This window comes from Neofelis nebulosa, chromosome 4 (assembly GCF_028018385.1).
Source record: "Neofelis nebulosa isolate mNeoNeb1 chromosome 4, mNeoNeb1.pri, whole genome shotgun sequence".
NCBI classification, from domain to species: domain Eukaryota; kingdom Metazoa; phylum Chordata; class Mammalia; order Carnivora; family Felidae; genus Neofelis; species Neofelis nebulosa.
Genome location: NC_080785.1, coordinates 152017254 through 152044113, shown reverse-complemented (window position 1 = coordinate 152044113; position 26860 = coordinate 152017254). Strand labels below are relative to the sequence as shown.

The 26860-nt window shown below is 43.0% G+C and overlaps 1 protein-coding gene and 1 pseudogene across 1 annotated transcript in view; one reads left to right on the top strand and one right to left on the bottom strand.

The window, feature by feature from the left end:
- The window catches only part of SLC25A20 (solute carrier family 25 member 20), a 29419-nt gene extending 5596 nt beyond the window's left edge, over nt 1-23823 (bottom strand). The window contains exons 1-4 of the mRNA XM_058727018.1: nt 23601-23823; nt 19166-19258; nt 14920-15047; nt 11811-11901 (exon numbers count right to left, since the gene is read on the bottom strand). Coding sequence (XP_058583001.1) covers nt 11811-11901; nt 14920-15047; nt 19166-19258; nt 23601-23705 — 417 coding nt within the window. The 5' untranslated portion in view covers nt 23706-23823. The remainder of the gene's footprint in view (nt 1-11810; nt 11902-14919; nt 15048-19165; nt 19259-23600) is intronic.
- LOC131511275 (U2 spliceosomal RNA) lies at nt 8664-8759 on the top strand (annotated as a pseudogene).
- Nucleotides 23824-26860: the final 3037 nt, after the last annotated feature.

Genomic DNA, 26860 nt, shown 5'->3' with positions numbered 1-26860 from the left:
GGCTGATAGCTCAGAGCCTGGAGCCTGCTTCCTATTCTGTGTCTCCCTCTCTCTCTGCCCCTCCCCCATTCATGCTCTGTCTCTCTCTGTCTCAAAAATAAATAAACATTAAAAAAAAAAAAAAGATGATGATGAATCAACAAAGGAGACCAAGAAGACCAGCCAAGTAGGTCAGAGGAAAATCGGAAAAGAAGCCAAGTGAAGATAGCTCTTTAATAAGAGGAGGGAATCAGCTGAGTCAAATTCTAATGATGGATCAAGAAAGACGAGGTCCAAGAACTGAACACTGGATTTAGTGCAAAGCTCACTGGTGACCTTGACAAAACTATTTTGTTGGAGTTGTGAGGTAAAAGCCAGACTAAAGTGGGTTTAACAATTAGGGAAAAGGAGCTAGAGATAATGAGTAAAAAATACAAACAAAAAAACCCAAAAACTTCTCAAAGAGTTTTGACATAAGGGGGAGCAAAGACATGAAGCACAGAAATTGATGTGGGAAATAGAACTTTGTATTTTCAAGGTGAAAATACAAGCATGTTTATACTCTTACTGCTGAGAACAATCTAGTGGAGTGCAAAAATTAATGTTGAAGGAAAAGAAAGAAGAACTGTTGAAGTGAGGTCTATGGATGGGTAAGAGGAGACAGGATCAAGCAAAGGCATGGGCCACCATCGGTGGAAACAAGTTGAGCAGCCGTGGATGTAGTAACAGGTGCCAAAAGGTGGATGGAGGTGGTGGAGGGCATCTGGTGAAGTCTTCTTCTGATAGTTTCAGTTTTCTCAGTGAAATAGAAAGCCAAGTTATGTGCTGAGAGAGTGGAGATTTGAGAAGAGAGGAGAGGTATAAAGTAGTCACCCTGCAGGCAGAGGAGTGCAAGAGAAGAATACAGATAGAGACTGTCTCATCTAGGAGCAGAAAAGGACCTCAGGCACATTGGAAAAGGAAGAAGCCGTGATGGCAAAGACTGATGAACACGGTTACTGAAAATAAATATTTCCTTAGTTAAAATCAATATACAGACTTTGTTTCTAGGAAGTACTTTTCCCTATTCTTCCTGCTACAGTGCAACAACAACAAAAAACCCTAGACATTATTTTTATTTTGTTTATTTTTTCAGTGCAGAAAAGGTGGTTTAATTAAAGCATGGGGACAGAACCCATGTGCAGAAAGAGCTGCCAAAAATCCTAGACGTTATTTAAAAATCTTTTTTCATGTTTTTTATTTATTTTTGAGAGACAGAGAGACAGAGAGACAGAGTACGAGTAGGGGACGGGCAGAGTGACAGGGAGACACAGAATCCATAAAGCAGGTTCTAGGCTCTAAGCTGTCAGCACAGAGCCTGACGAGGGACTCGAACCCATGAACCACAAGATCATTACCTGAGCCAAAGTCGGACGCTTAACCGACTGAGCCACCCAGGCGCCCCTAGACATTATTTTTAAAACAAACATGAGAAGAGTCTGAGAGTTTGAAGAAAAAGGAAGACTGGCTAGGGATCTTCGAACTTGAGTAATGACATGGTGGTGAATTCTTTGGATTTTCTTTTTGATATATCTCCGACTTGAAGCTGAGGAAACTGGCAATCCAGGAACCCAAACAAACATAAACCAAAAAAAAAAAAAAAAAAAAAAAGCCTCAAGAAAAGCCTGTGTTCTCTATACAAAGGACCAGGAAAGGGATAGCCTAGAAAGACAAAAATTTTTTAGGCAATAAACACTTTACTCCCAGCCATTCACCATAGAAAACAAAAAACAAAATATGGGACTCACTCCCATCCACACCATCAAAGACCAAGTGGGGAGCTTAGACTTCCACCCTTGTAGAGCTGTAACAACATGCTGTCAGGGTGGAGTCAGAGAAGGCCAAGTAGGGAACTAGGACTTTCATCCCTGCCAGCCAGTAACAGGGCCCTTCTACGGGGTCAGTGGAGATGTTGGAACTCCCATACCCACCCAGCAGTAAAAAGAAGTGCCCCACCCTGCGATGCCAACAGAGGCTGAGTGGGGAACCTAGACTTCTACCCCCACCTGGTAGTAACAGAGCAGCATCTTTCCCTTTCCTGATAAAAAGTCAGAGAAAGCCAGCTAAAAGATAAAGTTTAAATAAGATCCACAGTTGCAACGTAATATATAAATATCCAGGTCCCAAATGAAAATCATTCATCATGCCCCAAACCTGGTAGATCTCAAACTGAAAGGAAAAAGACAAATAACAGATGACAATACCAAGGTAACAGAGCCATTATTATTATCTGACAAAGAAAGATTTGTTTTGTTTGTTTTTGTTTTTTTTAATCTGCCAAAGATTTTATTTTATTTTTATTTTTTTTTAATTTTTTAATGTTTATTTATTTATTTATTTTTAACATTTATTTATTTTTGAGACAGAGAGAGACAGAGCATGAGCAGGGGAGGGTCAGAGAGAGAGGGAGACACAGAATCCGAAACAGGCTCCAGGCTCTGAGCTGTCAGCCCAGAGCCCGATGCGGGGCTCGAACTCACGGACCGCAAGATCATGACCTGAGCCGAAGTCAGACGCCCAACCGACTGAGCCACCCAGGCGCCCTGATGTTTATTTATTTTTGAGACAATGTGAGAGACAGAGTGCGAGCAGGGGAGGGGCAGAGAGAGAGGGAGATATAGAATCTGAAGCAGGCTCCAGGCTCTGAGCTGTCAGCCCAGAGCCTGACGTGGGGCTCAAACTCACAAACTGTGAGATGGTGACCTGAGCCGAAGTTGGATGCTTAACCCACTGAGCCACTCAGGCACCCCTATCTGCCAAAGATTTTAAAGCAGCCATGGGGAAAAAAAAAATCCTTCAGTAAGTAATTATAAATATGCTTGAAACAGATGAAAATATAGAAAGCCACAGCACAGAAATAGAAGATATAAAGAAGAACTAAATGGAAACTGTATAATTGAAAAATAGAGGGGTACCTGGGTGGCTCAGTTGGTTAGGAGTCCAACTCTTTTTGTTTTTTTTTTAGTTTATTTATTTTGAGACAGACAGAGACAGCACGAGTGGTGGAGGGGCAGAGGGAGAGGGAGAATCCTGAGCAGGCTCTGCATAGTCAGTGCAGAGCCTGATGCGAGGCTCAAACCCACAAAACCATGAGATCATGACCCGAGCCAAAATCAAGAGTCACACACTCAACCAACTGAGCCACCCAAGCACCCCAGGAATCCAACTGTTGATCTCAGCTCAGGTCTTGATCTCAGGGTTGTGAGTTCAGGGCCCCCATTGGGCTCCAAGCTGGGCATGGTGCCTCCTTAAAAATAAGAAGAAAATAAATAAATAAACAAACAAACAAATAAATAAATAAAACAACTGAAAAAGAAAAGAAAAACACAACTGAAATAAAAAGTTCAATGGATGGCTCGCTCCAGAGCAGAACAGAAGAGAGAAAAAAATCAGTGAACTGGAAGATAAAACAATGGCAAACCCAATCTGAACAACAGAAATAAAACAGACTGTAACAGACTGAACGGAACTCAAGGATCTGTGTGACTATAATAAAACAATCTAATATTTGTGGCCTCAGGGTCCCAGAAGGAGAGTAGAAAATAGGATGGGACTGAAAATGTACTCGAAGAAATAACTACTAAGAAGTTCCCAAAATGTTCCCAATGTGGCAAAACATAAACATATAGATTCAACAAGCTAAGCAAATACTAAACAGAATAAACCCAAATAAATCCATGCAATGACACATTACAAATTAACTTCTGAAATCTAATGACAGAGAAAAAAAAATCTTAAGAGCAGCCAGAGGAAAATGACACTTTAGCTAAACAATTTGAATGACAGCAGAAACCAGGATGATAGAAACAAATGGCACAGTATCTTTCAGGTACTGAAAGAAAAGAATTGTCAACCCAGAATCCAATGTCTAGCAAAAATATCCTTCAGGAATAAAGGGGAAATCAGGCATTCTTAGATGAAGGAAAACTGAGAGAATGTCAACAAAAGATGACCTACCCCAAAAGAATAGCTGCCCCCAAAAGAATGGGAAGTTCTCTACACAGAAAAGAAACAATGAAAGAAGGAACTCTGAAACATCAGGGAAGGAAGGAAGAACACAGTAAGCAAAATTATGGGATAGAGATAAAAAGGCCAATCTACCAAGAAGACACAGCAATTCAAAATGTGTATGTACCAAACAAAAAAAAACCTCAAACTATGTATAGCAAAACTGATAGAATTGAAAGGAGAAACAAACAAACCCACAATTACAGTTGGAGATTTCAACTCCCTCTATCGACAAATTGGTAGAACAAAAAGACTGAAAATCACCAAGGATAAAGAAGAACTCAATACTATCAACCAAGAGGATCTAATTGACATTTATAGAACACTCCACCAAATGACAACAGATTACACATTCTTTCAAGTGCCCATGGACATAAGCCAAGACAGACCATGGGCATAAAACAAACCTCAAGAAATTTAAAAGATTTAAAATTTTTGTTTGCGTTTATTTACTCATTTATTTTGAGAGAGAAAGAGAGGCAAAGAGAGAGAGAATCCCAAGCAGGCTCCATGCTGTCAGTGCCCAGCATGGGGCGCAAATTCACAAACTGTGAGATTATGACCTGAGCCAAAATCAAGAGTCAGATGCTTAACCGACTGAGCCACACAGGTACCCCTAAAGGTTTTATATAATACAGAATACGTTCTCTGATCACAATGGACTAAAAACTAGAAATCAATAATCTCCAACACTGTAAACCAAACAACACTCTTCTAAACAATTCAAAAAGGGGGCGCCTGGGTGGCTCCGTGGGTTAAGCGTCTGACTTGAGCTCAGGTCATGATCTCGAAGTTTGTGGGTTTGAGCCCTGTGTCGGGCTCTGTGCTGACAGCTTGGAGCCTGGAGCCTGCTTCAGATTCTGTGTCTCCCTCTCTCTCTGCCCCTCCCCAGCTCACACTCTGTCTCTGTCTCTCTCAAAAATAAATAACCATTAGGAAATAATAATAATTCAAAAAGGAAGTCTCAAAGGAAATTAGAAAACACACTGAACTGACTGGCAACTAAAATATATCTTACTTTGGGATGCCTGGCTGTCTCAGCCAGAAAAGCACGTGAGTGCTGATCTCAGTCAGGGTTGTGGGTTTGAGTCCCATGTTGGATATAGAGATTACTTAAATAAATAAACTTATATATATAAATAAGTTTGTAAGACATAGCTAAAGTGCTGCTGAAATGAAAGCCTATAGCACTGACTGCATACATTAGAAAGGAGGAAAAGGCTCAAATCAACAATCTAATAAGCTCTCACCTCAAAAACCTCCCTAAGGGGCACCTGGATGGCTCAGTCAGCTAAGTGTTCCAATTGTGGCTCAGGTCATGATCTCACAGTTTGTGAGTTCAAGCCCTGCATTGGGCTCTCCACTGTCAGCACAGAGCCTGCTTCACATCCTCGGTCCCCCTGTTCTTTCTCTGCCCCTCCCCTGCTCATGCTCTCTCTTTCAAAAATAAACATTTGTAAAACAAAAACAAAAACAAAGAAAAGCAAATTAAACCTACAACAAGCAAAAGGAAGTAAATAATAAAGATACAAGCAGAAACCAATGAAATTGAAAACAGAAAAATAGAGGAAATCAGTACAACAAAAAACTATTTTCTTGAAAGGATCAAAAAAATTAACAAACCTCTAGTGAGGCTGACAAAAAAGAGAGAGAAGTCACAAATTACTAATATCAGGAATAAAACAGAAGATACCACCACAGACCCTGTAGACATCAAAAGGATAATAAGGGAATACTACAAACAACACTACACACAATTTATTTATTTATTTATTTTTTTAATTTTTTTTTCAACGTTTATTTTATTTTTTGGGACAGAGAGAGACAGAGCATGAACGGGGGAGGGGCAGAGAGAGAGGGAGACACAGAATCGGAAACAGGCTCCAGGCTCTGAGCCATCAGCCCAGAGCCTGACGCGGGGCTGGAACTCACGGACCGCGAGATCGTGACCTGGGTGAAGTCGGACGCTTAACCGACTGCGCCACCCAGGCGCCCCTACACACAATTTAAAACAACATAGATGAGAAAACAAAAACATAAACTACCACAATTTGCCCAACATGAAATAATTAATTTGAATAGGCTTGTAACTATTAAGAAAATTGAATTCATAATTTTAAAACTCTTCTCTCCCAAATCCATAATTCATTATAAAATCCTAACAAAGGTTTAAAGAATTAACACCAATTCTACAATCTCTCTTAGAAAACAGAAAAGGGAGCACTTCCCAATTCATTTCATGAAATTAGTATTATCCTAGTATCAAAACCGGATAAAACAATACAGGGAAAAAAAAATATGACAGACCTATATCTTTCATGATTGTACATGCAAAAATCTTTAACAAAACATAAGCAAATAGAATTCAGCAACATATAAAAAGAATTATACACCATGTCAACTTGGTGGGTTTATTCTAGCAATGCAAAGTTGGTTCAATATTTGAAAATTAATTGATGTAATCTACCATATTAACAAGTTAAAGAAAACTCACATGATCACATCAATACATGCAGAAACAAAAAAAGTATTTGACAAAAGTCAATATCCATTCATGATAAAATTCTCAGAAAAAAGGGTAAAAGAAGGTAACTTCCTTAACTTCATAAAGAACATCTACAAAAAAACGTATATCTAACATATTTAACAATGAAATAGTGAATACTTCCCTGTAAGATTGGGAAGAAGGCAAAAATGTCCATTCTCGTCATTCTTATTCAACATAGTACTGGAAGTTCTAGCCAGTGAAATAAGGAAATAAAAGTTAAACATATCAGAAATGAAGAAATAAAACTGTCTCTATTTGCAAATGGCATGACTTTCTACATAGAAAATCTCACAGATTGTATAAAAAAAATAATCCTAGAACTAATAAGGGATTCAGGAAGGTCACAGGACATAAGATTAACATATAAAAATCAATTGTGTTTCTATGAGCTAGCTAAGAACATGTAGATAACAAAATTAAACTTACAGTACCATTCCCAATGCCATTTTTAAAAAGATTTTATTTTTAATCTCTGTACCTAACACTTGGGCTTGAACTCACAACCCTGAGATCAAGAGTCACATGCGCTACCAACTGAGCCAGCCAGGCACCCCTACAATGCCATTTTTGAAAGTCAAAAAAAGAGAGAAGACTTAAATATAAATTTAAAGAAACATGTACAGGATTTAGATGCTTAAAAGTACACGGTACTGATGAAAGAAATTAAAGTTCTAAATAAATGGAGAGACATACCATGTCCATGGATTGGAAGACTCAAAACAGTATCAATTTCATCCAAATTGACCTATAGATTTAACATATATCTCAGCAAAATTTTTCTCAATTTTCTATATTACCCTAAAGTTTATATGGAAATACAAAGCAATTAGAATAACTAGAATAAGGTTGGTTTTTTTTTTAAGAATAAAGTGGGAGGGATCAGTCTACTCAATTTCAAGACTTAGTACATGCCTATATTAATCAAGACTGTGTAGTATTAGTAAAAGGATAGACATATAGATCAATGGAAGGAAATACAGAACAAAGCAGTAGATCCACACAAATATGCCCAGTTGATTCTTTTTTAAGTTTATTATTTATTTGAGAGAGAGAGGGAGAGCATGAGCAGGGGAAGGGCAGAGAGAGAGAAAACAAAGGATTCCAAGAAGGCTCCACACTGTCAGCACAGAGCCTGATGTAGGGCTCAAACTCGTGAACCGTGAGATCATGACCTGAGCCGAAACCAAGAGTCAGACGCTTAACTGCATGAGCCCACCCAGGTGCTGCTATGCTGAGTTGATTTTTAACATAATGTAAACAATTCAGTGAAGTAAGATAAGTCTTTTCAACAAGTGGCACTGATGCAATTGGACAGCCATAGGCAAATTTTTGTACATTATATACAAATTCATTCAAAATGGGGTCACATACTTAAATGTAAAATGTTAAACGATAAATAGAATTCTTAGGGACACCTGGGTAGCTCAGGCAGCTAAGCGTCTGACTTCGGCTCAGGTCATGATCTCAGTTCATGAGTTCGAGCCTCGCATCAGGCTCTGTGCTTATAGCTCAGAGCCTGAAGCCTGCTTTGGATTCTGTGTCTCCTTCCCTCTCTGACCCTGCCCTTCTCCTGCTTTGTCTCTCTCTTTTGTTTCTAAAAAAAAAAAAAAAAAAAAAAAAAAAATAGAATACTTAGAAAAAAGCACAGAAGAAAATCTGGGATCTCAGGCTAGGTAAAGAGACCCAATGCCTCAAATACCTAGAGTCCAATCCATAAAAGAAAAATTAACAAACCCAACTTTATTAAAATTAAAAATGTTTGCTCAAGGGGTTCCTGGATGGCTCAGTCAGTTGAGCATCTGACTCTTGGTTTTGACTCAGGTCATGATCTTATGGTTCATGAGTTCGAGCCTTGCATCAGGCTCTGAGCCTGCTTGGGATTCTCTCTCTCTCCCTCTCTCTGCCCCTTCCCCACACAGAGAGGGAGCACAAAATAAACATTAAAAAGAAAATGTTTGCTCAAGATACTCTGTTAAGAGGATGAAAAGCCAAACTATAAACTGAGAGAAAATATTTGCAAACCATGTATCTGTCAAACCACTAGTATCTATCTATCTATCTATCTATCTATCTATCTATCTATCTATCTATCACTTCTCGGCATTTTGGCTAAGATCAAGCATAGTATTTGTTCTTATTAGTTTAAACCACTAGTATCTAGAATAAAGGACTCTAAAAACTCAACAGTAAAGGGGCACCTGGGTGGCTCAGACGGTTCAGTGGTTGAGCTTCCGACTCTTAATTTTGGCTCAGGTCATGATCCCAGGATTGCGTGATCGAGCCCCACATTGGGCTCTGTGCTGAACGAGAAGCCTGCTTAAGATTCTCTCTCTCTCCCTCTCTCTCTCTCTCTCTCTCTCTCTCTCTCTCTCTCTCTCTCTCTTCCTTTGCCCCTCTCCCATGTTTGTTCTCTCTCTTTAAAAACAAAACAAAAAAAAAAAAAAACCCCTAAACATGCAACTACCATATGACTCAACAATTGTACTCCTGGGCATTTATCCCAGAGAAATGAAAACTTATTTTCTCAGCAAAACCTCTGAATACAAATGTTTATACCATCTTTATTCATAATAGCCCCAAACTGGAAACAACCCAGATGTCCTCCAATGGATGAAAAGTTAAACACACCATGGACTATTAAAGAGAAATGAATAATTCATACATGCAACAATCTGGTGAATCTCCAGAAAATTATGTTGAGTTAAAAATGCCAATCCAGGGGCGCCTGGGTGGCTCAGTCAATTAAGCATCTGATTTTGGCCCAGGTCATCATTTCAGTTTGTGAGTTCAGGTCCCACGTTGGACTTGTTGCTGTCAGTCAGTGCAGAGCCTGCTTCAGATCCTGTCTGTGCCCCACCCCACCCCACCCCTGGTGTGTCCCTCCCCCTCCCCCAAAAAAGAATTCATAATTACAAAAAAAATTTTTTTAAAGCCAATCCAAAAAGTTTACTTGGGAACTTTACTATAGTATGATTCCATTTATATAACATTCTTGAAATTATAAAATTATAGAAATGGAGTATAGACTCATGGTTGCTGGGCCAGTTAAGAACTAGAGTGGGAGAAGGAAAATGGATGTGGCCATGGCAATGATGGAAATATCCTGTATCTTTACCATATCAATATCAATATTCTGGATGTAATATTGTTCTAGGGTTTTACAAGATGTTACCTTTATGGGAAAACTGGATAAAGGGTACATGTGATCTCTCTGTATTATTATTTTTCCCTTTACATTATTTTTTACAAGTGCACATACATCTATAATTATCTCAAAATAAAAAGCTTAATTAAAAAATACACAAAATTGGAATGAAGCTTGCACTGTTAAAAGCTCAAAAAAATACACAAAATTAAATGACAAATACAAACCACGGAAAAGACTTGCCACATACGGTAAGTAATTAACAACCTTAACACGTCCAAAGCTTTTAGAAGCCAAAAAAACAAACAAATGAGCAAAGAAAAATAGGTACTTCATAAAGAAACAATACAAACAAGAAAAATTGGGGTTCTGGGTGGCTCAGTTGGTTGAGTGACCGACTTCAGCTCAGGTCATGATCTTGTGGTTCGTGAGTCCGAGCCCCACATCAGGCTGCCTGTCAATGCAGAGCCCGCCTCAGATCCTCTGTCCCTCTCTCTCTGCCCCTTCCCACTTGTGCTCTCTTAAAAACAACCATTTAAAAAAATAAAAACATGAAAAAATTAAAACAATGCAAATTTTTCACCCATCAGACTGGCAGAGATTGTAAATTAGATGCTGCAGAGTTTCCTGGTCAGTGGGTGCTCCTGTATTATTGACTGAGAATAGAAAGGGATAGGCCTTTATAGGAGGGCCATTTGGTAATATGTTTTAAAAACTTTTTAAAGTATACACCTTTAGGGGGTGCCTGGGTGGCTGAGTTGGTTAAGCGTCCGACTCTTGATCTTGGCTCAGGTCATGATTTCATGGTTCATGGGATCAAGCCCCGTATTGAGCTCTGTGCTGACAGTATGGAGACTGCTTGGGATTCTCTTTGTCTCTCTAGCTCTCTCCCTGTCCCCCCACCTCAAAATAAACAAAGTTTAAATAAATAAATAGATAAACAAATAAATGTACACACCTTTAAACATACTAATTTCATGTATGGACATTTATTCTAAGAAAATAATCAGTTATACATGGGGTGCCTGGGTGGCTCAGTCAGTTGAGCTTCCTACTTTGGCTCAGGTCAAGATCTCACAGTTAGTGGGTTGGAGCCCCACATTGGGCTCTGCGCTGACAGCAGGGGCCTGCTTCAGATCCTCTGTCTCCCTCTCACTCTGCCACTCCCCGGCTCTCTCTCTCAAAAATAAATAAACATTAAAAAAAAGAAAAGAAAAGAAAAGAATCAGATGTACACACAAAAACTTATTTATAAAGATCTTTGCTATCGTATATAATTTGTCATGCCCCAGATAAGGAATTATTGGGTAAATGACAGCCATGTAATGAAATAAGATACAGAACATGATGCTTGAGAAAAACAACCACAGAAAATTAGGATACATCAAGTGAAAAAAGCTGGTTATAAAACTAATGCATTATGTGACCTCAATTTTATTTCAAAAGTTAACATTTCCTAACATACATGTTTACCAAAAAGGCTAGAAGAATTCACACAAAAACATACCAGTGGTTACCTCAGTGGGGTGGTATCATGGGTGATAAATACATTTTTTTCTTTGTGCTTCTCTGCATTATCAAAATTTTCTAGCAAGAATTATGTGTTAAATTACTTCAGCTATTAGAAGAAAACAGCAGTAACTTTGTTGTTTTAAAAGGAGCCTGTGTGGTAAGGCAGGAGACCAATTCACACCCTTGGCTGTCAATGAGCCAGGTACTCAAAGGGCACTGAGTCTTTGGACAACTGGTAGAGACATAAGATACACAGGCAGAAGTAGCCTCCCTTCCACCTCTGAAGAAACACGGTTCACCTTTCAGAGTTCCTGAAGTACTGTTAATAAGAGTGGATAAGTCTAGAATGACACATCACAGGTGTGACATTTTGGTTGGTTTGTTACACTGTCCTGGTTCTCGATTCTACTACGATTGCTTCCATGCTCTTGAAAACCTTGAAACTGTTTTGCACACCTGACCTGAAGCCTTTATAAAGGGTGAAAGGACATAAACATCCACACAAAATTGCATACTGAATGGAAAAAGCTAGCTGCCTCCCCCCAGATCACATTCCCCCACACCAGCTCATACCCTTACCTGTAGCAAGCACTTGATCCGTTCTCCAGGGGTCATAATTCCCGTGGTGAATACACCAGATAACATCCCAGCTGCAAATATTTGGGGGTAGCTGTATTGAAAACAAAAACCAGAGGCAACCCCTGTGACTAACCACCCAGGACAGCAGCAATCCCAGCATGAAGGATGACTTTGTGAGAAAAAATAAGCACTTGGACTAGGCAGAAGCCCAGCAGAAATAAATCATATTTTGCACAAAAGCAAAGTTCTAGGTGTATTCTGAGGTCAAATTTTCCAGGGCAGAGGTCTCAGTACCAAGAGTAATATGAGCTTGGTCAAGAAGGCCACCTGCACACTCAGTTGGCCTCACCCACAGAAGCTTTACAGTGAGACATAGTTCCCTGCCTGGGCCTGTCATGCACAATGACTACAGATTAGTTTTTAGGCTTCACTGAGCCTTGACTCCCCATTTGTAAAACTCAGGGTTGTTGTGGAAAAAAGCCTCCAACTCAAGATTTAGGTCTCAGTCAACCCCAGTTTCCCTCCAATCTCACTTCCTCTGGATCAGCAAGGGCCTGAGAACATTTTAAGCCAAGACTCAAGCGAGACAGCATCAAGGCTAGGGGGACAGTTGTGGCCATTTCCACAGGATGAGGGGCACCCAGGCCAATTGCAAAGAGTGTGCTGTTAAGATGCTGAAAAAGGCCCAGACAGGGATGGTACCCAGAGAGGCATGATGAGTTCTGTAGCCCTCTGGGCAGGGAATGATCCCTCAGCGGCCAGAGAGATGGATCCTCACCCTGGCCCCTACAGAATAAACCACACGAAGTATTTGGAGGTGAGGCTCCAGGTATCTATAGCACACAGCTGTCTGTGCTACCTCTGGCATCTCCTTTTCTATTAGTAATACAAGGGTCACCAGGAGGCAATGGAGCACAAAGCTATAATTAACATCTCAACAGAGCCTCCACAATTTAAGAAAGGTTACTAAAAATCTTCAGTTACTTGCCAGAGCCTCAGGCCCCTCCTGACCCCAACCTCTGACAGTTGAGCCTTCAGCCAGGTCCCACTCAACAAGAGCCCAAGACCTGGAGAACAGATGTCAAACGGAGTAGAGAGACATCTACTGCAGTCCTTCCCTCTAGGTAGGGCATACGTTTCAACAGCCCTGTTTTTGTTGTTGTTGTTTTATATTCTCACTCCAGGCAGGGCCCACACACATACCTCAGGCATGCAGACCTAGCACACAGGTTGGCTGTCGAACAGTCAAAAGACTTGCTTTCATGCACGGCCTCCTTCACAGACACAGTTCACACTGCTGTCTCCAAGAGGAGCCCTCTCAGCAACTGAAGTTCTCCTCAGGAGACCAACATGCTCTGTACTTTGCAGGATGCCCATACTCCAGGCCAGGCACATCCCCATCTCTTGGGAATAAGGACTTTTCTCTGAATGGGTTCTCTGTGTGTGCCCAGAGAACTCTTTAGACACTCTATGACTGCCTGGCCCATTCTGCCACTCCCCACCCCCACCCTAGGCTGGTATCTGTGAGTCTGAACCTTCTTGGGGATCCACTCCAAGATGCTGGTAATGCTCATTTCCATACTATCCTCAAATACCACTGCAGGGAGGGGAAACATGGCAGGGCTGATGTCCAGAATTTAAAACATGGCAAGATTATACGAGTGGGGTCCTCAGTGTCTCAACCTTTGCTCAAGCAGGAAGGGTATTTCTTTGTATGCTGATGTGATTGTACAGGGAATACAACCCACAGGTCTAAGTACTAACAATGACCCCACTGGGGGGTTTTAGTGCATGGCCCCAGTATAACTATGAGCTGGTACATGAGCTAGAATACCAGCTTCTCAGAGAAGACATGTGTCCCTGGGACATTTGGACTACCAACAGCCAAACACAGCTTCAAAAGGACCCCATACACATTCACATTTGTGGCCACCTGTGGCTATTTATAGAAGCTTGTCACATTCAGAGGGTCACAAGGACTCCAGAAATAGTTTCACATTATAAGCATCTCATCTACGTCCTAGACCCTTACTCAGCATGCTGTGGCCTGAAGTAGTGACAGAAAACAACCACACAGCACCTGGGCTTCCTCCCTCAAACTCTTGGACCCAGGCCTGGCCAGCCTCTGTGGGATCTGTGCTGCCTGCAGCCCTTCCCAGGAGTTGTTGTCACCCTGCAAGTCTCAGACTGAGGACATCTTATCATCCCATGTTTCCACTCTGAATCCCCCTGCATGCCAAGAAGCTGGTCTGATGAAAAGTACATCATAGTGAATATAGTCAATAATATTGTAATAACTGTATGGTGACAGATGGGAACTACACTTACCATGTGAGCATTTCATAATGTATGTAATTGTTGAATCACTACATTATATACTTGAAACTAATATTATGTGTCAACTATACTTCAATTAAAAATTTAAAAAGGTTTAATTAAAAAAAAATTGAGAGGCACCTGGGTGGCTCAATCAGTTAAGTGTCCAACTTCGGCTCAGGTCATTATCTCCTGGTTCATGAGTTCAAGCCCTGCATCGGGCTCTGTGCTAACAGCTCAGAGCCTGGAGCCTGCTTTGGATTCTGTGTCTCCCTCTCTCTCTGCCCCTCCCCTGCTCATACACACACACTCTCTCTCTCAAAACCAAATAAACACTAAAAAAAAAAAAAAAAAAAAATTGAGAAACACCTGGGTGACTCAGTTGGTTAAGGGTCCTTCCCTTTTCCCAAGCAGGGGATGGAAGACAAGGCTGCTGTTGTCATTGCTGTAGCACTGGGGACTGTTCATGGCATTTTACATACTTTTTCACATTCAGACCTCTCAATGCTATGGGGTTGATATTACTAATATCCACAGTAAGTGATACTACTTCATAGAAGAAATTATGACAACCTGGTAGGGAAGATGGGGGAGGATTCGGGGTTGTTTTCTTTTTCCCTTTGGTTCACAGGGCAAAAGAAGCTCAAGTACCTCCCTCATGTGGAGCAACCAGGAGCCAGTGTTAGGGGTCCAGAGGGACAGCCACTCCCTATCTGCCAAGATTTTTCACTTTGACCCATGTCACACCACCAGGCGGAACAGCTTCAAGTGCTCCAGACCTGTAAGTACTCACCTGAGCACATCCTCTGGGCATTTCTGTTGCAGTTTCTTCCCCAAACCAAACCCAAAGAAGCACACAGCGAACATGGGGGTAACCCCAATGATGGGGGCAGCCATGCCCCGATATAGCCCCGTGATGCCCTGCAAGGAATCACAGAAACAGAAGCTGTTTATAGACACGAGTACCCTTTATACTGCTGAAACAGTGACGTACTGTGTCCTCTAAACTGTGGCTTCCTTCCTTCACCTCTTCTCCGAGTGAAGAGAACTTTCAAAAGGAAGAAAAACCCCTGGGAGCCTGGGTGGCTCAGTCGGTTAAGTGCCCAATTCTTGGTTTCAGCTCAGGTCATGATGTCACAGATCATGAGTTTGAGTCCTGCCTTGGGTTCTGTGCTGATGGTGCAGAGCCTGCTTGGCATTCTCTCTCTCTCCTCCTGCATCTCTTTCTCTCTCTCTCTCAAAATAAATAAACTTAAAAAAAAAAAAAAAAAGGAAGAAACCCCCAGAAATAGTTGTCCTTTTATACACTGCTGAAGAAACCAGAAACAGCTTTTATTCTGGAAAGCAATCTGACAATATGCAGCATGCCCTTTCATCAGGAAATTCTGTGTCTAGAAGTTTATTCTAAGAAAATCCTCAGAGATGTAAAAAGAGAATGACATTAGGCATTTATAAGCTCCCAAAATTTTGGAATAATCCAAAAAACTCCCAAATAGGAGATTAACGAGACAAATGATGGGAATTCCATAAATGGACTATCACACGGCCATTAAATCACATTGTAACATGAGAAGATGCTATTAAGTCTACTTAGAGACCACTAAAAAGGCAGGCTAGAAGATAAGATGTACAATGTGATCTGACTTCCTTGGAGTGAGATGACAGGTAATTAAGAAATTTTTGTATTTTCCAAGTACTAAGATAGAGGGTTTTTATTATTAGAAACAATAGTAAGACTGCACATCAATTTTCACTCATGTAGTTTGTGATAAAATCAACTATGCCAGTAGCTAATAAACAGACAAACAGATATCCCAACCAAATGAGGTTCGTAACCAGGGAAAAAGATTTGGGACCCAGGAGACCAAGGGTTGAGCCCAAGAGAGGTAAAGGAGGCTTCTGGGATGGCGTTGGGTACTGTGGGCCTGGAAAGAAGCCAGTCCACACAAGAGTATGAGGATAGAGGACCCCAGAAGGGAAGTTTCCCAAAAAAAAACAAAAAACAAAGCAAAACAACTCACAGTGGAAGAACAGATTACAACTGTTTAGGCAGTGTGGAAAACCAAACAGAAAGGTACTCCACAGAGCTTTCTTAGGTACAAGATAACCGAGACAGCAATTCAAAGAAACACAAGCAAAAGAAACTGACACAATTATTTTACCTAACCTCAAGAAAAACAAAAAGTCACACAAGAAATAAAATGCGCATCATACTATATTACTTAAGAGGAAAAAATATATATAAAGTTGTAATCATGAAAACAGTAAATTGGATTAAACCACAACATATGATAAAACTATACAGGCAGGGCAGAAAGAGGGCATAAAGAAATGTAAGACTAGGGGCACCTGGGTGGCTCAGTTGGTTAAGTGTGACTCTTGGTTTAGGCTCAGGTCACAATCTCACGGTTTGAGTTCAAGCCCTACATTGGGCTTTGTGCTGACAGCGCGGAGCCTGCTTGGGGTTCTCTCTCTCAGCCACTCCCCTGTGTGTGCGCATGTGTGTGCTTTTTCCTCTCTCTCAAAATAGATAAATAGGGGCACCTGGGTGGCTTAGTCTGTCAAGCGTCTGACTTCAGCTCAGGTCAAGATCTCGCGGTTTACGGGTTTGGGCCCTGCATAGGGCTCTGTGCTGACAGCTCAGAGCCCGGAGCCTGCTTCAGATTCTGTGTTTCCCTCTCTTGCTGCCCCTCTTCCACTTGTGCTCTCTCTCTCTGTCTCTCTCTCAAAAATAAATAAACATTAAAAAAAAAGTTTAATAAATATTTTTTAAAAAGCATTAAAAAAAGAAACGTTAAGACTTAAAATCATCTACCACAAATAGGTAGCTAACACATATAAAAAGTGTATTAAATATAGTTGTAAATGTATATTTTTTAAGGTAGAAACAGCATAAACAACTGGAAAAGCTGAAAAAAATTACCTCTGGAGAAGAGGTGGATAAATCATTTTGCTACTTTGTTATAAGCCTTTCAGTAACAAACCCAAGTGCTTGTATCACTTTAATATAAAATAAGGAATAATTTTAAAAACAAATGTTATAGTTGCTCATTTTTTTTTACACTTTTTAAATTTAATTTTGTATTTTTTTAAATTTATATCCAAATTAGCATATAGCGCAACAATGATTTCAGGAGTAGACTCTTTAGTGCCCCTTACCCATTTAGCCCATCCCCCCCCCACAACCCCTCCTGTAACCCTGTTTGTTCTCCATGAGTCTCTTGTTTTGTCCCCCTCCCTGTTTTTATATTATTTTTGTTTCCCTTCCCTTATGTTCATCTGTTTTGTCTCTTAAAGTCCTCATATGAGTGAAGTCATATGATTTTTGTCTTTCTCTGACTAACTTCACTTAGCATAATACCCTCCAGTTCCATCCATGTAGTTGCAAATGGCAAGATTTCATTCTTCTTGATTGCCGAGTAATACTCCATTGTATATATATACCACATCTTCTTTATCCATTCATCCATCGATGGACATTTGGGCTCTTTCCATACTTTGGTTATTGTTGATAGTGTTGCTATAAACATGGGGGTGCAGGTGTCCCTTCGAAACAGCACACCTATATCCCTTGGATAAATGCCCAATAGTGCAATTGCTGGGTCATAGGGTAATTCTATTTTTAGTTTTTTGAGGAACCTCCATACTATTTTCCAGAGTGGCTGCACCAGCTTGCATTCCCACTTTTACATTTTTTTTTTAACGCTTATTCATTTTTGAGAGCCAGCGAGAGACAAAGCACAAGTGGGGGAGGGGCAGAGAGAGAGGGAGACAGACAGACAGAAACCGAAGCAGGCTCCAGGCTCCAAGCTGTCAGCACAGAGTCCAACGTGGGGCTCAAACTCACGAACCTCGAGATGATGACCTGAGCCGAAGTCGGATGCTCAACCAACTGTGCCACCCAGGTGCCCCTATAGTTGCTGCTTAAGATAGAACTGCAGGAGAAATAGGGTGGTGCTCCACACCTGGAGAGTCCACGGACACAGGCTGGAGAACCTGTCTCTCTGCAGCTCCTGGGCACTCACAACCAATCTTCCTTCCTGAACTAAAGGGGCACAACTGTACCAGTCGGCACTCCTGGGTCCTGCAAAGGTCTAACATTGTCACATGCTGTAAGCAGACTGTCTGAGGACAAAGTGCAAAGGCAGAAAACAGTAAAGAGTGAAGGGGGAAGAGAAGGTTCTGAGGAGGATCTACAAAAGCAGCATGTGACAAAGTCCTTCCAAAGCCTACAGCTCCCTGCCGGGGCTGAAAAGCATGTCCAAGTCCTAAGGGCCTAACTCAGCCCTTGCCTCCTGGTTAGCCTTCCTTCCACTATCCTGGCCCACCCACTTCCACGCAGCACAGCCAAGACCTCTGGCAGTTTCAGAAAGCAGAGAGGTCAGTCTGGCACAGCAAAAACCAAGGATGTGCATACATATGGACGAAGGAAACCTATTCAACCCTGCAGGGAGTTGAGTTTGTATAAGCCATTCTCACCAGGCCCCCAGGACCCAGCACACTGCCAAGCCACTAAACAGATGCTCAGTGTTCCTTGACCAAGAGGCATGTAAACCCTGCCTTTCTTCCACCAGCGCAGAAGATTTGGAGCAGATCCAAAGCCTAAAGCCTCAATGGGACACCGATGAGACTCAGCTCTGGGAAGCACAGATGAAAGAAAGAATGCCTTAAAGAAAAAAGGCAGCACCATCTTGGGCATGGATCCTGTGGGAACCATGGGAACAACTTCTCCCCCAAGGCTTAATCCATCACTTAGCAGTCTCCCTTCTTTATCTGGGTGACACCTAAGCACCCTGAATTCTGCCTTTCAAATGAGAAAAACATTTTATTAGCTTTAGTCATCCATATAAAACAGCAGCTGGAACCATCAAAGACTCCAGAGCAACAACAGGAGGGCATGGGATGGCACAGCGAGAGAGCCGCAGCTGTGGGCTAGCCCTCCAACAGAAAGACACCCTATCCCCCCAGGGAAGCAACAAACCAACTCTGTGAATGTGGTCCTCTGAGTAAGAGGAATGCCCAACACCTAGATACCATACCTCTCTAACAAGTGTCTTCCGGAAACAGTCAAAGGTCCCAGAATACATGGGTGGCTGTCCAGGCAAACTTGGGGGCTGTGTCTGCAGTCGGACCTGAAACCAGAAGTTAAAACACAATCATCTCCCAGAAACAGAACTGCTTGCCAAACTCTGAACAGAGAATAGTTGTGCCTGTGTACATGTCTTTGGCACTTGCTTAACCTGCTAGATTCAGACTTCTCTTTCCTCCAATTTATTCAAACTCTGTACTCACATGTCATTAGTAGCATGCCTTTTTTTCCCCTCATCTAGTCACTTCCACCACTTACTTCTTACCTAATGGATCCCACAATGACCCAATGGGATAGGTATTCCCAGTTTACAGATAAGAAGGCTGGGTTTACAGAGTTCAAGTGACATGCCAATAGTTATGACCAACTTCCTATTTGTGGTGGCATGCTGGTGGTTAGGTAAGGCACTCCACAAAAGCATTCTGGAGTAAGGTGGATTTTTTAAATGTATTTAAAAATATGTAAATTTATTTTGAGAGAGAAGGAGAGTGCAAGCTGGGGAGGGGCAGAAAGAGGAGAGATAGAATCCTAAGCAGGATCTGCACTGCCAGTGTGAGCCTGACATGGGGCTCAAATCCACGAACCATGAGAGCATGACCTGAGCCAAAATCAAGAGTCATACGCTTAACCAACTGAGCCACCCAGGCACCCCTGAGTAAGGTGGATTTAATCCCACTTCTGCTGATCCTCATCCTTCTTGACCTTTTGATATATACAGTGCTTCAAAATGTCTCTTCTTGAAACCTCCCTTCTTAGAACTCCCTCCTTTGTCTCCTTTTCTACTCCGGGCATTCTTCGGGCTTAGCACCCTACCCATGTGGTCCATGATCCCATTCAGAAAACTCAGATTGCAGGGCTTCAGCTGCTACTCAGTGATGACTATCACTTGGCCATCTCCAGACCTTCTCTCCCATCTTTAGGGCTATACTTCCAACTTCCAAGTAAAGATCTCCCTACTCAAATCACCTCTGGAATCTCACCTTCCTGATGAATGTTCCATTTGTGCCAGAGCAACCTAGCTACCTCAGGATTTGAAACCATAGCATCACCTCTGACTACTTCCTATTGCTCTCCCTACTCTTACTGACATGGGCACCAAGTCTATTGGAGTGGTCCTTCAAGATGCTTCCAGAATCCTAATTTCTTCCTGTCTGAGTCCTTTCCTAGGCCAAGTCCTAACCCATTCTTACCCAGTATAGTGGTTTTCAATAATGTCCACTAATTCCTTGATGCTCCTTCCCCTTCAAATTTAAGTCCTAATTCACTCCCCTTGAATGTGGGCCAGACTCAGCCACCTTACTTCTATCAAGTAGAGTATGGTGGTATTGATGCTATATGACTTCCAAGGCTAGGTGACAAAAAGGCCAGCTTCTGCCTGACTCTATATCAGGTTATCTGCTTTGGGGGAAGTCAGTCACCATGTTATAAGGACACTCAAGTAGCTTAGAGAGGCCATGTATGGAAGAAAGAAGGCCTCCTGACAAGAACCAGCACCAACTTGCCAGCATGTGAATGAACCACGTGGAAGCCAATCCTTAAGATGAGTGTAGTCCCATACAACATCTTTTTTTTTTTTTTTTGGGGGGGGGGAGGGCACTGTCTTTGGGTAATTTAAGTAATTTAAGTAATCTCTACACCCAACGTGGTGTTCAAACTCAAGACCCAAAAATCAAGAGTCATAGCCTCGGGGTGCCTGGGTGGCGCAGTCGGTTGAGCGTCCGACTTCAGCCAGGTCACGATCTCGCGGTCCGTGAGTTCGAGCCCCGCGTCAGGCTCTGGGCTGACGGCTCGGAGCCTGGAGCCTGTTTCCGATTCTGTGTCTCCCTCTCTCTCTGCCCCTCCCCCGTTCATGCTCTGTCTCTCTCTGTCCCAAAAATAAATAAAAAACGTTGAAAAAAAAAAAAAAAAACAGTCATAGCCTCTAGCGATTGAGTCAGCCAGGCACCCTGGTTCAGTACTTTTTCTCAACAGCTTTTTAAGATATAATTTCCATACCATAAAATTCACCCTTTTAAAGTGCACAGTTCAATGGTTTTTAGTATTTTGAGTTGTGCAACCTTCATTACAATCAACTTAGAACATTTTCATCACCACAAAAAGAAACTCCACACCATTAGTAGTTACTCTCTATTTCTTGCTCCTCTAAGCCCCTTGCAATCACTTATCTACTGTCTCTATAAGCTTGTCTAATATTTATTCAATATTAAGTCCTTTGCCCATTTTTCAGTTGGGCTATTTGTCTTTTTATTGAGTTGCAAGAGTTCTTTATTCATCCTGGATGCCAGCCAATATCTGCAACCTCACAAACAACCCTAAACCAGACTATCCACCTAAGCTGCTCCCAAAACCCTGCCTCAGAAAGACTATGAGAGTTAATGAATGTTATTGTTTCGTATCACTAAATTTTAGGGTAAGTTGTTATAATGTGATAGATAACTGATACATCCAATTACTTCTGCAGTCTACTTCCTGGCTGTTTTTCCTGCTCAGAGTCGTTCTGCTTCCAAGTCCTTCTCATGGTGCTATCATACTAACCTTTTCAAAGCACCATTTTCGCCCTGCTCTTCCTCTGTTTCTTTAGAATCTCTTATTCTTATATTTGTTAGGGCCTCACATGTCACAATAAGGAAATCACTTTCTAGGCAATGGAGAGGCCATGCAAGTCTGAAGAGTTTATAGGACAGAATAGTAGAAATGTAAAACAGAACTGCTTGACATCTGAAATCCCTTTTATTGGCTTTCAGATCCTCCATAATCAGGCACAACCTCCCTAGCTCAGTAAGGAGGGAGAGATGGATCAAAACTTCTGAGTGATACCTTTCTGTGATTCTGTATAGATTTCACACCTGTTCCATCATGACGTCAATCATCCAAGCCAGCAAGAACATTAAAGTACTCCATGGTTGATCTTATTTTACAGCCTGATTCCCACTGCCAAGCCAGTATCTGCCTTCACTTCTGCTCTTGCCCTGCCCAGAATGTCTGGGTTCTCCACTTCTCCAGTCAGAACTCAGCCAGCCCTTTACCACCTACCACACAGCCTTTCCAAGATCCAACTCTGAAGTGCTGCAGTTCTTGCCTTCTTAGGCAACAGCTAGTCACCTTGGACCTCTGAAGGTGCCCCTAGGCCAGGCTTTGACTGGAACCCATGTGCCTCTCTGAGGTCAAAAGGACTGCAATCAGCAATTTGTGGTTTTAAGCTAAAAAGCGGCTTTTTGGCTGTTAAAAATGCCAGGGAACATTTTCAGTCATTTACACTTTAGTACAGAGATCACTGAGCCCTTCCTGAGAGTACCATCTATGGGGAAGAAGGGCAAGAGGATACAGAAGTAAGAGCAACACTTGTATAAGGCAGCAAGTGAGGGTTTTGTTTTAAGAGAGGTTCCAAATGCCTCGAACTTACAAGATATCTGGGTACATGGATTAAGTGTAGGAAGAGAGGCCAGACAATTCTCTCATACTAGTCTTAAGTCCCCTACACAGACTTCCCACCCTGTAAGACTCATGTTGGCTCCCCACAGGCCCACCCTGGACACGATCTGTCAATTTCCTCCAAATGTGTGTCCAGAAATAAGGGTAGAAAACTAGGATGAAGTTCTGAATGCTAAGTCACAGGGCATGGACTTTGGTCTCCAGGCAGGTCTTGCTGAATGTGCTGCAGGGGAAAGAATTGAAGCAAGATGTGAGGAAGACCAGTGAACAAGCCCTAATGAGTTTCCTCCTTCCCAAAGCCTCAGTTTGACCATGGCTTCCTCACCTGGGAGTTGTAAGGATCAACGCGGCCCTGGGCGAAGTCAGTCACCTGCTTTTCTTGGAAGGAGCTTATCCCTGAGGATATGATCACTTCCCACCGGAGGCCTATCAGGCTTATGTGAGGTGATAGGCTGAAGATGGCCAACCCCCTCTCTGGGGCGGGAAAGTGAGAAGGAAATGATGGGGGCACTTTGGCCCCATAGGAATGTGTCAAAAGACATCTCTAGAATAATTGTACCTCTGTCTAGCTCTCTTTCTGAGGAGGGCTTTAACAGGTGACCTGTTTCAATCCTGCTGGTAATGTTGTAAGGTTTGCTGCAATCAGAGCTTTGGGCAGGTGCTTTTTCTTTCCTATCCCCAAAGAGGTGGCGCAATGCCGGACCGAGAACTTGAAATCAGAGCCCTCGTGGACGGTTAGAGTCTGCTCCCTCTGCGCTGTATGACTCTTTGAGGCGCGAAGAACAGCTTCTCTGCGACCCCCAAAAAGAACGAAAGGGAGATTCCCTGACTTCTCACGGAAGCTCCCACAGGCCCCGCTTCTGCCCCGGGCTGCGCCTCGTGGGAGACGCTGCTTTCTGCGCCTGGCCGGGACCTCCTCCCTCCAGCCCACGCGCGCCCCAGTCTCCTCGCACCTTGACGGTGTCCAGCGGGTGCCCCACAAACACCAGGCACATGCCGCCAAAGCCGCCGGCCAGCAGGTTCTTGAGTGGGCTGATAGGCTTCGCCTCGTCTGCCATGGTCCGTCCGTCTGGCCGGCACTGTGTCAGTCTGTTCCGGGCCTGCCCTGCTCCACTGCACCAGCCGCAGCGCTGGCACCGCCGACCTTTCACCCACTTTCGCGTGGGCGGGGCAGGAGCCTGGGGCAGGAGCCTGGGGCAGCCTAAGCTGCCCAGTCCGTCTTCCGCTGGGGGGCGGCTTCCGGCCGATGTCCCGCCCCTCTGTAGGCGTGGTTTGAGGTAGCAGAGCTGGCCCTGACCCCTTCAGGGCTAGGTTGGAAGTGCAGACGGTTAGCTTTACCCGTCCCGAAAGTCTTCACAGACTTAAATGTTTTCTCCTCTACGCGTCGCATTCCTCCACTCAACTCCGCAGAAGCCGACCGCGCTCGGCTTAGTGCCAGGCGCCCTTCCACGTGCTGGAGGCGCAGCTGGTAGCCCAGCACACGGATCCCTGTCTTTGTGGAGCTTATAGACCATGACGAAGATAAATAAGTGAAAGCTGCATAGTGTATCAAGTGGTGATAATTACTATGGAGAAAAACCCGGAAAGAGGGTTAGAGAGTATGGGAGAGAGGGGGCGAGTAATATGCAATTTTAAGTAGGTACGGGAGGGTTTCACTGAGAACGTGAGGAAGTGAGTCCTGCCCAAAGACATGGGGGTGGGGAGAATGGAGGGTGAGGGACCTAACAAGCAAAGGAAAAGAAAATACAAAAGCCCTGAGATGGGCTGTGCCTGGCCTCTTTGGAGAACCACAAAGAGAAAGGCCTTTGTGGTTACAGCAGAGTGAGGAAGAGGAGTAGCAGATAAAGACGTGGAGATATTGGTGGCACATTCAACAGGCTTTGTGTGCCGCTCTGAGGACATCAGCTTCTACTCTGAAGGAGATGGTAGACAGAAGCCATTCTGGGGGTGCCTAGGTGGCTCAGTCGGTTAAACGTCCTACTTGGGCTCAGGTCATGATCTCCTGGTTTGTGGGTTCGAGCCCCGTTTTGGGCTCTGTGCTGACAGCTCAGAACCTGAAGCCTACTTTGGATTCCGTGTCTCCCTCTCTGTCCTTCCCCCACTCTCACTCTGTCTCTCAAAAATAAATAAACATTAAACAATAATAATAAAGACATTCTGGGGTTTTGAGCAAGGGAGTGACATAGTCTGACAAATGACTTAACAGGATCCCTCTGACTGCTGGCTGGGAATAGACTGTAAGGAGCAAGGAGGAAGCAGAGGCTTGAGGAAGCTAAAGGTCATGGTCAGAGGTGCTGGTTTGGATCAGTGCACAGAAAAGGAGGTGGTGAGAAGTATTTGGATTTTGGATATATTCTGAAAGGAGACCCTAAAGGAATTGTTAATGAATAGAATATAAGGTATGTGAGAAAGGAGTTAAGAACAATGCTAACGTTTTTACATTATTGACTCTAGGTGGGTGGTATCCAGGTATTCACTATCTTATTCTTTCATCATTTCTGTATGTTTGAAAATTTTCTTTTTTTTTTTTTTTTTTTTTTTATTTTTGGGACAGAGAGAGACAGAGCATGAACAGGGGAGGGGCAGAGAGAGAGGGAGACACAGACTCGGAAACAGGCTCCAGGCTCCGAGCCGTCAGCCCAGAGCCTGACGCGGGGCTCGAACTCACGGACCGCGAGATCGTGACCTGGCTGAAGTCGGACGCTTAACCGACTGCGCCACCCAGGCGCCCCGAAAACTTTCAAATTAAAAATTTGAACAGGAGTGCTTGGCTGGCTCAGTCAGAAGAGCATGTGACTCTTGATCCTGGTGTCATGAGTTCGAGCCTTTGTTGGGTATAGAGATTACTTAAATAAATAAAACTTAAACAAACAAGCTGTGAACAATAGACATGCCCCTACTCTGTAGCAGGTACCTCACTGCCAAGCTGACCTGATGATAGTCCCCCTTTGTAGGTATTGCCAGACCACAGGGAAGCCTGGAGTGGGAAAGATGAGCCATATGTGCTGGGGGCAGAAGGATGAGTAACAGGCTCTGAGCCTGGCTGGTTCAGAAGTCCTATAGGGGAGTGGAGGGCAAGGATGCTAGGGCAAGGCCCCAAAGCCTGTCTACTCTGCACCATACTCTTTTTCTAAGAGGGGATGGGGAGCCACGAAAGAGTTTTAAGCACAGTGGTGACATGATCAGATTTGTTTTAGAAAGTCTGTTTTGGATGGACGAACTTGTGTTGAGACAGACTGGAAGCAGGGAGACCAGACAAGAGAGAATACAGCAACCCAGGCAAAAGGGACTGAAGGCATAAACTGAGGCAGGAGTCATAAAAGAACGGGAAAGGAGTTAGAACCCAGAAGCTAATATTACCAGAAACCTGCAGCAACTCCGGGTTTCAGACACACTGTAATTGCGGTGCCCATGGCACATCTGTGGATACATCTGGTCAGTATTAGGTATACAGCTTGAGAACTAGGAGAAAGGCGAAGGCCAGAAACAGAAACCAGAAAGGTTTCAACATAAAGATGTATATGCAACCCCTGGAAGACTATACCATGGGGAAATGGGATGGCATATTAGGAGGAGCCCCCAAAGCAGAAGTTGTTACCATAGTTTTAGAGGAAACCCAAAAGAGAATCACGCCTCTGAGTAAAAGGGATGAAAGGATCAAATGCCGGGTCAAACTAAGGAATATTAAATGCTCCTTAGGTTTAACTATTAGTCATTGGTGACCTTTAGAAGAAGCTTGCTAGGAGTGTCGACCTGGCGGGTTGACTACTGAACAGGCAGCAAAAAGGTAGAGGCACTAAGACTCAGTTAATTACTGGTTCAAGAATTTTGGCAGGGAAGCAAAAAGAACAAAGGGTTAAAGGAAGGTTTAGATTTCAGTGTTTAAGATGGGACTGAGGCTGAGGGAAATATCAAGGAAAGAGAAAGAGGGGCGCCTGGGTGGCTCAGTCATTTAAGCATCTGATTTTGGCTCAGGTCATGATCTTGTGGGTTCGAGCCCCGCGTTGGGCTCTGTGCTGACAGCTCAGAGCCTGGATCCTGCTTCGGATTCTTGTCTCCCTCTCTCTCTGCCCCTCCCCCATTCATGCTCTGTCTCTCTTTCTCTCTCTCAAAAATGGATCATCATTAAAAAAATAATAATAAAAGAGAAAGAAAGTGCCGCTGATAAGACATGGTCCCTAAGGTGCTAGGTATGGTTATCTGGTGTGTGTGG